General features: G+C 40.4%; 1 protein-coding gene across 1 annotated transcript; it reads left to right on the forward strand.

Moving 5' to 3' along the window:
- Positions 1-1,395: 1,395 nt before the first annotated feature.
- LOC141770958 (extracellular calcium-sensing receptor-like) lies at positions 1,396-6,841 on the forward strand. The gene is given in 10 exon segments (XM_074640809.1): positions 1,396-1,434; positions 2,465-2,595; positions 2,883-3,177; positions 3,306-3,392; positions 3,537-3,806; positions 3,968-4,174; positions 4,767-5,042; positions 5,407-5,564; positions 5,682-5,854; positions 5,931-6,841. Coding segments are annotated over 10 exon segments (2,547 nt in total).
- The last annotated feature ends 5,874 nt before the right edge of the window (positions 6,842-12,715 follow it).

The raw sequence follows: 12,715 nt of genomic DNA on the forward strand, positions 1-12,715 counted from the left end.
GAATTGCCATGAACATATATTGCGTAGGGAAAGTTTTTCTTTAAAATCACATGTACCCCTCCTTTATTGCCGGACATAACCGATGCCCCATCGAACCCAAAACCAACGCACAAAGTGGGATCCAGCTACAATGGCTCCAATACTTCCAGGATCTTTGCTGATATAGCTTTTGCACTCATGTCCCCTGTCTCTACAAACTCCACAGCCCTTTCCTTCAACAGACCTTTGTGTATGTATCGGATACATACTGCCACATTCTGTCTTTTTGACAAGTCTTTACATTCGTCTGCCAAAATTGCATAGTACAGTATATGTCTGTCTCTTCATGCAAATCCTTCTTTGTTTTGCAGATAAGTAGTGATGCTGCAATTTCCAGTATCTCATTCTGGATGTCAGGGCTCATAAGTTTCGAGTTTCTTGGCAGTTCGTCCAGTCGCTTTCTTATTTCTGGGTCATAATTGGAGATCAGTTGAAATAATTCCAAGAAGTTGCCTTTGTTTGGTGCCTCTTCGTTTTCACGATTCCACTCAAGGGGATGTCTTGTTTTGCACAGAATAAAACAAGGTCTATTACAACTTTAATGTGCTCTCTATTCCTTTCCACAAACGAGCTGTTGATAGCATCTTTGTTCAGCTGGTTGATAATATTTCCCCGTCCTGGTTGATGGCTTTGTCTGTATCCTTCGGTCCTGCCCAACGCTGTAGCATGTGCCCTGCTAGCCTCATGTTTAACACAACATTAGGAAAGATGCTTCCAGTCTCTGAAGCCAGTTTTTATAAATCGTCTCTCAGTGGCTGCTTCGAGGAAATGGTGACATACCTTACAAAACACAGCGTCTCTTGAAGTACTGTACTCTAGCCATGGGAACTTGTCATACCACCGGGCATTAAAACTCCTTGCTTTGCCTGCTATAGTGGTGACTGGGAATGAGCTGAGTTTGGGCTGGGTCGCATTGTCATCAATCGTGGATTGTGAAGTGTGATGTGGCTACGTTCTCAATGCTGGCCATACGCTTAGCTCGAGCCTGAAACAATGAATGAAAATAACGCTACTATAGTAAAATACAATTCATTAATTTTCTTTTTTGCGCATTTGCATATATAATTAGCCTAAGATATGGCTGCATGTACCTGTACATTGGCATGAAGGGAAGACCGACGTTGTTAGCAAAGCACAACACATCAATTCAAGTACATGTTAATTTGCATTAAATGTCATTTCCTTTTTGGTCTCATTCACAGCTGCATGTGTCTTTGGGAGACTGTGAGACACCATCTCAAAGGAATGTAGATAGTCTTAAAACCCAGGGAGTAGGCCATGAATTATCCTTCGTTTCTTCACTTTTTCCTCCAATTTGTTGCCTCACAGCAAGAGGGTCGCAGGCTCAAACTCGGCATGGGGCTCTTCTCTGTGGAGTTTGCATGTTCTCCCCATGTTAGCGTGGGTTTTTCTCAGGGATCTCCGGCTTCCTCCCACAGTCCAAAGACATTCAGGTTAGGTTAATTGTTGACTGTAAGTCCTGTAAGTGGCCTGTAAGTGTGAATGTGAGTATGAATGGCTGTCTGTCTCTATGTGTAAACCCTGTGATACTCTGGCAACTTGTCCAGGGTCTAATGAGTGCATGTTTTTCTTAAATGCCTCCTAAATAAGATGCTTTTTTGGGTTTGAAGTGTTTAAATTGTTGCAATATTCTGTATACATTTTAGGGGGAATAGAGTTGAGTAAGGTCATCCTGCCTGGAAAAGTATGTGCGTGCACTCACTATTAATGTGTCAACAGGTTTATGTCTTTAATCATAGAAATACAGTTACCTAATCTATAAAATTGCAAATTGGACAGACTAATGGGAAAATCTGTCTTGCCCACATGTTAATGCAGAACTGATCATATCTAGGACATGCCAGTTTCTATGGGTGCCAGCAACATACAATAACCCTTCATCAAACAAACACAGCGCAAGGGAAGATGTAATATTTCACTGAGAGTCTTGGTGTTTTGCTACCATCTAGTGGACATACTCTGGGCTAATTTTAGCATTAGGTGAGTTTAATTCGGTATTCTTATCACACCACAAATCACACGCAAATTTCAGTAGACATCAATCATAGCGGTCATCCACAACTTCAATTTGGGTTGAAAAGGCTGCAAAAATTGCCTTGGTGAGATGTAATTAAAAGTACAAAAAATTAATTACACTTCATTACAAAATCAATCAAAAATGAAATGCATATTAGGCCCTGCCCTTACTTTTGCGTATGCGCTGCTGGATGGTGTGCAAGATTAAACAATACTGCAAGTCAATAAAAGGGGTTGACACTGTGTCAGAAAAGGAGTAAACAGGAGGAAAGCCATGGGGGCATTTTTAGATATCAACCTCCTCTTGCTCATGTACTCTGTGTTGTTGTATTCCTACTTTTCTTCTGCTGTGCCCTCCCCTCTCCATTCCACCTCCTGCTGGTTACAGGGACAGTTTCACCTAAATGGGATGCACAGGGCTGGAGATGTGGTTCTGGGAGGGCTGTTTAACATCCACTTCTTTTCTGTTTTTCCTGACCTGTCTTTTACCTCAGAGCCACAACAGCCAATCTGCCACAGGTCAGTATTTCAGGGAAACAACAAAATGCAGAAACTGGAAGAAGCCAATCCAATCAGTAAAATGTATTTTATATGATAAAATATTACCTGGTCAGAATTACATTGTTTATTCATGACATTTTAGACGTATCACTTTTTTCCTCTAGTTTTTCTTAATCAAGTATTATAATAATTGTTGCTATTCAACTGGCTTAATTGTTTGCAACATCTGTAATTGTGCAACATATTCATGTCAGCACAGTGACTCTATCATCTTGTATTTTCAAACAATGCTATTTTCGTGTTAGTTTTAATGTTCTAGGATTCAGGCAGGCCCAGACCATGGCCTTTGCTATTGATGAGATCAACAGAAATTCCAACCTGCTACCTAATATGACTCTTGGATACAGTCTTAATGACAACTGCGTCAACCTAGGAATTGGATTCCGCGCAGCGTTGTCATTAGCCAGTGGTCAAGTGGAGCAGTTTATAGTGGACAAGACCTGTGTAGGAACCCCTCCAGTCCTTGGGTTTGTGGGTGATACTTTCTCTAGAGGTTCTATTGCCATCTCCGCTGTCTTAGGTTTGTACAGATTACCTATGGTAAGTTTTCGCCATGATCCTTTTATAGTATTTTAATTTCAAATGCAATGTCAATTGTAAACATTGGACTAATCAGCCGATGAAGGATTTGAATGTTTTTAGGATGTACAAATCTGTGTCTTTCGCAGGTGAGTTATTTTGCCACATGTTCGTGCCTGAGTGACCGGAAAAAGTTTCCATCCTTCTTTAGGACGATCCCAAGTGACGCTTTCCAGGTGACCATCAATCGGCAAATTAAGAATGCATAAAAAGAAAGCATGTGCACTGAAACATTCCTTCGAAATAACCTGTTTAGCAGGTTCCCCACTGAAAGATTATTCTTGCCTGTGCATTAATCCCTCCACTCTGTATTTACTTAGGTGCGTGCTATGATTCAGATTCTCAGGCGCTTTGGCTGGACTTGGGCAGGTCTGCTGGTCAGTGATGATGATTATGGACTCCACGCTGCCCGATCCTTCCAATCTGATCTAGCTCAGTCTGGTGGAGGGTGTCTGGCCTATTTAGAAGTTTTGCCCTGGGACAAAGACCCAGCTGAAATAAGGAGAATTGTGGATTTGATGAGGACATCTACAGCTCGTGTGGTCATTGTCTTTGCACTTCTGAGTCACATGATTAACCTCATGGAAGAGGTTGGGTTTGAATTACAGATTAATTATACATTTCTATAATTTTACAAGTTAATGTTTTGAATGTCTGAAATAATAGGGTTTTCCATGTGTGTGAATGAGACAGGCAATCAATCATGTCATGACAGTATGAATTTATATATTTTAAATAAAACAATACACAGGTGGTGAGGCAGAATGTGACAGGCCTGCAGTGGATGGCCAGTGAAGCCTGGACTGCAGCTACTGTGCTCCAAACACCCCACCTCATGCCGTACCTGAGTGGCACACTGGGCATTGCCATACGTCGAGGAGAAATACCAGGACTCAGGGACTTCCTGTTAAGAATACGTCCTGATATAAAACACAACAACAGCTATGGAAATAACATGGTGAGTTTAAGTGGAGATACCCCAGGTGTATAGGTTAAAACTGACATTTTATGTTTAAATCTGAACATTGGATACATTTAAGTTCAAAATTATTTTTTCGTTTTGTTGATATTTTAGAGTCAAAGGTTTTTACTAAACTCAATTTAAGAAAACGGCCTTTAAAGATATATATATATACTCCTGGCTGAAATGGGTTAAACATCTAAGATAACACCATGAAACTTCCCCAGTTGATTACTTACACTAAGACATTTATTTTTTCTATTACAAGTTTTCTGAAATGTTATGTTTAAATATGCAAATGAGGCATTATCTAATGAAAACTTTTGGGAAATTTAGGAGAAATCTACAGACAGATATAGACAAAGTATAGTAAAATAATCACCTATATTGGATATTTTCTTTCCACTAGTCTGAAAGAAGACATGTTATGGAAGCAAAATAGCCCAACATTTAAAAATTGACCAGTTCATGAAAAACAATGTTTTTGCCTGTAGTGTCTCACCTTAAAATCGCAATCTGATCTCGTATTTGTAAGAATAATACAGTATGTTGTCATCATTTATAACACAAGGTTTTCAACACATTTCAGGTAAATCAGTTTTGGGAATACACTTTTCGCTGTAGATTTGCACCACCACCAGCAGGTTGGGTGGAGGCTGGGGGAGAACTATGCACTGGACAGGAAGATCTAGAGACTGTGGAGACTGAGTTGTTGGACATTTCAAACCTCAGGCCAGAGTATAACGTGTACAAGGCTGTGTATGCTCTGGCGTATGCTCTTGATGACATGCTGCGCTGTGTGCCGGGGAGAGGGCCTTTCAGCGGACACAGCTGTGCCAGTTTGCAAAGACTGGAGCTATGGCAGGTAGGATATCAGTTTACACTCCACCGGTTCATGTGACTAAATCCTGTGCTTTCTTCTGGAGTAACATTTACGGTATATGATTAAATACAAAGCAATGAGATTACTAATCTTAAAGTGCATAGCAGATAACTGAAAGGATTTGCCCTACTGCTGGATGACAGCAGTGGATAATATTATCAGCTCAGAGACAAAAATGTCTTGTCTCTGGGTATACGGTAATATATTCACTTTAAAGGAAATGCTTTGTTGGAAATGTTAATGTCTTCATATGTTCGTAGGTGCAGTATACAATTTGATTATTGAATACTATATACCGCGGTGCTCACCATGGTCATATAGACTTATTTTTTTAATCTGTTCTTAGCTTGTGTATTACTTGGAAAAGGTCAACTTCACCACACCATTTGGTGATCAAGTGTCATTTGATGAGAATGGTGATGCCTTACCAATATATGATATCATGAACTGGCTGTGGCTCCCTGATGGACGAACAAAAGTTGAGAATGTGGGCGAGGTCAAAGAGTCAGCCAAAGGTGAAAAACTCACACTTGATGAAAACAAAATCTTCTGGAACTTTGACTCCAAACAGGTTATTTCTCCCCTACACCTATTTTGTTTAACATGAATGACTCATTATAGCAGTGTAGAAGTAGCGTAGAATAACAGAAATGTTTTTTACTTCTGACAGCCTCCCCGGTCAGTGTGCAGTGAGAGCTGTCCTCCAGGTACCCGCATGGCTAGAAAGAAGGGGCAACCTGAGTGCTGTTTTGACTGCATCCCTTGCTCTGAGGGAAAGATCAGCAATAAGACTGGTTGGTATTAATTTTTAAATTGCAATTTAGAGATATAATTGAAACATGCATCTCATCAACTCCTCTGTTTTCTTAGACTCCATGGAGTGCACCAGTTGTCTAGAGGACTTCTGGTCCAGCCCCCAGCGTGACCACTGTGTTCCTAAGAAATCTGAGTTCCTCTCCTATCAAGAGCCTCTCGGTATCTGCCTGACAGCCACCACATTGTTGGGCACATTCCTCTGTGCTGTTGTCCTGGGCATCTTCATCTATCATCGCAGTACCCCTATAGTACGCGCCAACAATTCAGAACTGAGTTTCCAGCTATTGATATCACTTAAATTATGTTTCCTCTGCTCACTGTTATTTATTGGCCGTCCCAGGATGTGGATATGTCAACTGAGACATGCAGCATTTGGAATCAGTTTTGTACTTTGTGTCTCATGCATCCTCGTGAAAACCATGGTGGTTCTGGCTGTGTTCGAGGCCTCCAAACCAGGAGGAGGAGCCAGTCTCAAGTGGTTTGGTGCTGTGCAGCAGAGAGGGACAGTTATGGTTCTGACTTCTATTCAGGCAGCAATCTGCACTGCTTGGCTTGTCTCTGCTTCACCAGCTCCTCATAAAAATACTCAATACCACAATGACAAGATAGTTTATGAGTGTGTAGTCGGATCTACAGTTGGTTTTGCAGTGTTACTGGGTTACATTGGCTTACTGGCTATCCTCAGCTTCCTACTAGCATTCATGGCAAGGAATCTTCCAGACAACTTCAATGAGGCCAAACTCATCACTTTCAGCATGCTGATCTTCTGTGCTGTGTGGGTGGCCTTTGTCCCCGCATATATTAGCTCACCAGGCAAATATGCAGATGCAGTGGAGGTATTCGCCATCCTGGCCTCCAGTTTTGGTCTCTTGGTGGCACTGTTTGGACCCAAATGTTACATAATCCTGCTGAGACCAGAGAGGAACACAAAGAAAGCAATAATGGGTCGGGGCATTGAGTCATAAAACATTCAGACAGAATTAATACTTTTTCTCTATATAATACAAAAATAAAGACAGAAAAATGTGTTGGTAGTAATAGCAATGTTATTAGTAATTGAGAAAGTAGGCTGATGACAAATAACTTGGATCATGTAACGTTATTGCATAGAGCAGATTAATCATCAATCAATAATTAATATCAAAATATGTATATATAATTAATAACCCAAAATGATTAGTCATAAACCCATGAATTGTGGTAAAATATGAAGGAAAGTGGTGACACTCCCCTTCAAATATTACACACAATTAGTTTTAATATCAGAATTTACCTTGTTCTTTATAAAATTAAATGTTTATTTGACTAACTACATGACTAATCTATTAAGTGAGGATAAATTAATAAATGATAAAACAAAAGGAAAAAGGAATAAATTGAATAAAGGATAATTGAAGGAATACAGTGAATACAATGATGAACATTTATCGATAGAAACAAATTTAATGTGACCAGGTAAATTCAGTGACTGAAATCTCTTATTGAAATTGTTGTTGATGTTTGCCTATCAATTACAGTTAGTTTTGGTATTAATGCACCATTTAGCGGCAGATCATTTAAGAAGCACCTGGCAAGATTGTGAAGCAGTTTCATATTATAAATGTAGGTGTGATCTAATTCAGGTTTAGAATTTATTGATGGATTTCTTAATTCTTTTTACATCTAATATTAACTATCAATTTCTTAAAATTACCTTATTCACTAATTAGCTATAAATGTGTTTTTAAGTCTAATCATCTTCACAACTCTTTCACTTCTGAAAATGTAGTTATATATCACCATAGATGAGTAGATGGGTGTATTGAGCTGTAAGGAGTGGCCGCAGATTCTGTCTGTCTGCCTTTTGGATCTTTTGGATTCAACGGTGTGACTCAGCTTAAGTCATTTTTTCTCCCTCAATGACTCTCTTTGGTGTCCTCGAGCACCTTCGGATGTGGTCGGTTGCGACGTTCCCTCAATTCAAACTCGGTTATAGTCGTTTTTCCATCTCCATCTCTCTCTGTCTGGGGCATCGTCTCTGTGCCATTCTTTCTGTCTCAAAACTGCCCGTACAGCAGTCCATTGCCCAGATCGACATCTAGAGCAGCACGTCGGGCCGCTGCGTCTCTGTCGCTTGGCTGTTGGTCAAGCCCGGACAGCTGACGGCGAGGCCCGAGCAGCGAGCCCCGAGCGGAGCTCTCTCCATCCACTCCCCGGCGGGGTGTGACTCCTGCCCAGGCAGCCCCGACCCTCGCTCAGCTGTCCGGACTGACCCACAATGGGACTACAGTGACAACAATTGTAGCAAGCTACGGCTCAATAAACAGGCCTAAATAAAAAGGATTTGTTTTGTTATGTGTTTAAAAGTAGTTCACAATTTAAACGTTATAATTCATTTCCGGAACTGCATTGAGTTTATAGAAGACGTCCCGCCCCAAGGGAGGACAGAGGGTGCTTGACCTCCCTTACCCCCCACGATGCCCACAACCACTTCACACACAGGCTGCCCTTTCCCCTCTGCCCTGCAGGTGTTGCTGTTGAGGCATTTTAATCAGGATTTAAACAATGTTTTTTTTTTCCAAAGAAGAGAGAAAAATTATTTTATAAATAATACTGAGATATATTTCAACCAATTACTTTTTTATATATTTTGATCTCCCTCTTGCCTCTCAAAATAAAAAAGGAGGATCAACGTCCTCTGTCTCTATGTACCAGTCTCCACTGATTTAGAGTTCTTTAGCCATAGTTAGAGCAGATCAGAAGGTTCAGGTTTCCTTTCCAGGTAGTCTGGATGCCGATCTCAGCCTGTCGTGGGACCGCAAGCAGCCCGTGTCCCCGGTCGTGTTTTTTCGTTTCACATAATTAATTATTCCATATTATACATCTGGACTTCATCTGCTATAAAAATATATTAAACAAATAGGATATAAACCACTGAATAAAACTTGATCAATTGAATTAAAATAAATTAACCAATTACAAAACATAGATGAAAACTTGTTATGGAAAAATTTAGGTATACAAACACTACACAGAAAGGCCTATACATATCGATAAATATGTGCGTTTATTACACAGTAAATGAAGGGATAAGATTAATTTCAGAGCATATCAAACAGTCATTCAATGTGGGTGAGAGCAACCAAGAATAGAGAGGGGTTGCTCTGAAAAAAAGACAGGCTGCTGGGTTTGTGAGACTCTGTGGGCTTTGGTGAGATAAAAGTTACCAACACAACATGAAACAACAATGTAAGCAGAGTTGATTATCATGAACAAAATTATATATGTTCTAAGCATTTGTAACAAAATGAATCTAATCATATATGGTTCACAATCAACACTAAAAGGTGTAATACACTTCAACTAGATTAAAATTTATATCACATGATTAACTGAAGCATTAGTGTGCACCTGAATTTCTGTTTAAGATCTCTGCAGACATATAATATACACCACTAGCGTAGCCAGAAATCAAAATGTTGGTGGGCCCAGAGAAAATGAAGAGGGCCTAGCCCAAAATGCATGTTACCAAAATAGGCCATTACAACTATACTTGCTTGAATACATCACAGTTTAATCATACCATAAGCCTTATGCATCACAAACATACATGCATGCCATTACGATACATACACAGTTTGAGTCAGTGTGCGTCTGTCAGCTGCGCTGTGTGACACACACACAGCACAGCTGACAGACACAACACAACAGCATCATAAAACCAGCAGGATAGTAGTGCATAGTGGAGAGTATAAAAACAATACTTGAGTAGCCTGGCTCAGCGGCCACATAAACCACACATGAAATAGACAATAATACTGGGCTACTACACAGTCCGAAAACGTAAATTGGCTTACTTCTGATGATTACAGCAGGTGACGGCGGGGCTAGGTGTTGAACACTGCAATGATTTCTTTATATTCCAACGATTCTGTCAATTCTCTTTCAAAGGAGAGCAGGGACAAATAATTCAGTCTGTGTGTCAACATTGTTGCTCTGATTCAAGTTTTTATCCGATTGACAGTCGAAAAGAGTCGTTCAACAGTACAGCTTGTTATCGATATTGTGATGAGGGCCCATATGAGACGGTTCATCCTGGGAAAAATGTCACAGGGGCATGCATTAAGCACCTCGACAAGTGGTGGAAATGCCCTGTCCTCTGCTACTTTCCTCTTCAGCTGCTGAACAAAGACTTCATGTTCAGCATCCTCCACTGTGATGGAAAAGTGTGTGCTGGTGGGCTGTATTAATGTCTTTTCACCGAAGGTATTTGACTGAGGCAAGCAAGCAGCAGCGGCTCTCGTAAACCCATACGTGTCAGCCTTAAAACGGGTGTTCAGTTCCATAATCTGCCTGTCTAGTATATCATTCCAAAGTTGTTTCAGGTCTGAGTTGTCCTTTACAGGTGATGCTTTGCCCACGGTAGACTCAACCAGCGTATCGCTCAACTTAGCTGGCAACTTGCTCTTTCGGGCCCCAGTAACGTCCCAGCTCACAATGTCATGTTTTTTCATTAGATCGTCAGTCAGTGTCATTACTTTATCAAAGTAATTTTCTTTATTCCTGAATGTAGTGTAGATCTCCTTAAGCTCTTCGATTAGATCAATGCAATCTGTAACTGATATGGTGGCAGATTGCAAGCCCTTAGTGGCAAAGTCATTTGTTTCAAACAACTTGTTGAACGTCACTAGTAGAAATAGAATTTATTTTCTTTTGCATTTCTTGCAGTAGTGCGTCGGCTTCAAGTTTTGTATGGCTCGAGCTTTCGGAGAATTCAGCAATGGTCTCCAAAATAGGGCCCAAAAGTGTCAACACCTCACTTACCGCATTTGACCACGAGCTCCGTCGGACATCGCAGGATCTCTCTAGTTCCAAAGTTGGTTTCCCTGGTCGCAGCTGTTGTTGGATTTCTATAAATCTAGCATGCCTATGTGACCCCGTCATGAAACTATGCAAGTTGTTAATGAAATAAAAAAATGTTGATATGCCAGGGGACACCGTTGATGCTGTCCACAGGATGAGGTGAATTGCAATGCACATATATTGCGTAGGGAAAGTTTTTCTTTAAAATCACATGTACCCCTCCTTTATTGACGGAAATAACCGATGCCCCATCGAACCCAAAACCAACACACAAAGTGGGATCCAGCTGCAATGGCTCCACTTCCAGGATCTTTGCTGATATAGCTCTTGCACTCATGTTCCTTGTCTCTACAAACCCCACAGCCCTATCCTTCAACAGACCTTTGTGTATGTATCGGATACATACTGCCACAAGCTCTCTTTTTGACAAGTCTTTACATTCGTCTGCAAAAATTGCATAGTATGTGTCTGTCTCTTCATGAAAATCTTTCTTTATTTTGCGGATAAGTAGTGATGCTGCAATTTCCAGTATCTCATTCTGGATGTCAGGGCTCATAAGTTTCGGGTTTCTTGGCAGTTTGTCCAGTCGCTTTTTTATTTCTGGGTCATAGTAGTAAATCAGTTGAAATAATTCCAAGAAGTTGCCAGGGCTGCCAGCAACCTGACTGCATAATTCAATATTGCCCTGGCTCCTGCCACTCACAAAATTGACCTATTATATGGTAAACAATCAAAATCAAAAAAGAAAGCCTTCTGATTGGATGGGCCTGACTGACAAGTGGATGGGCACAGGCCCACCTAGGCCCACCCCCAGCTATGCGGTAGATATACACATGTAAAAATATTTATGTAGCAGGATTTCATTAAGTGATTAATAAAAAGGGAATGTTTTTATCTACAGCTTATGATTAACTACTTATCAGCATGAGTATTTGAGTTATCTAAATTGAAAATGACTGAACTACAAAAATTTAACTAAACAAACTTAGTCAAAAATGTGGATTTCCAAAAGAAGGCAGGGAGAGGACAACATTTTGAGACTGACTTGTGTCTCTGCTGGCTCCTAATAATTTCAGTTTTCTTCTTGTCCTAAATATGTACATGTTAAACAAAACGTCCTGTTATTAAACATGTTAGCAAAGCACAACACATCAATTCAAGTACATGTTAATTTGCATTAAATGTTATTTCCATTTTGGTCTCATTCACAGCTGCATGTGTCTTTGGGTGCCTGTGAGCCAACATCTCAAAGGAATGTAGATAGTCTTAAAACCCAGGGAGTAGGCAATAAATTCTCCTTTGTTTCTTCACTTGTTCCTCCAATTTTTTGCCACACAGCAAGAGGGTCGCAGGCTCAAACTCAGCATGGGGCTCTTCTCTGTGGAGTTTGCATGGGATCTCTGGCTTCCTCCCACAGTCCAAAGACATTCAGGTTAGGTTAATTGTTGACTCTAAATGGCCTGTAAGTGTGAATGTGAGTATGAATGGCTGTCTGTCTCTATGTGTAAACCCTGTGACACTCTGGCAACTTGTCCAGGGTCTAATGAGTGCATGTTTTTCTTAAATGCCTCCTAAATAAGATGCTTTTTGGGGTTTGAGTCAGACAAAGCCAGTGTTTTAATTGTTGCAATATTCTATATACATTTTAGGGGGAATAGAGTTGAGTAAGGTCATCGTGCCTGGAAAAGTATGTGCATGCACTCACTATTAATGTGTTAACAGGTTTATGTCTTTAATCATAGAAATACAGTAACCAAATCTATAAAATTGCAAATTGGACAGACTAATGGGGAGATCTGTCTTGCCCACATGTTTCTGCAGAACTAATCATATCTAATACCTGCCAAGTTACTATGGGTGCCAGCCACATACAATAACTCCCCGTCAAAAAAACACAGAGCAAGGGAAGATGTAAATTTTCACTGAGTGTCTTGGTATGTTGCTACCACCATGGACATACTCTGGGCTAATTTGAGTTTAATTCGGTATGCTTATCA

The sequence above is a fragment of the Sebastes fasciatus genome, chromosome 7 (assembly GCF_043250625.1).
Source record: "Sebastes fasciatus isolate fSebFas1 chromosome 7, fSebFas1.pri, whole genome shotgun sequence".
In the NCBI taxonomy this organism is placed as follows: domain Eukaryota; kingdom Metazoa; phylum Chordata; class Actinopteri; order Perciformes; family Sebastidae; genus Sebastes; species Sebastes fasciatus.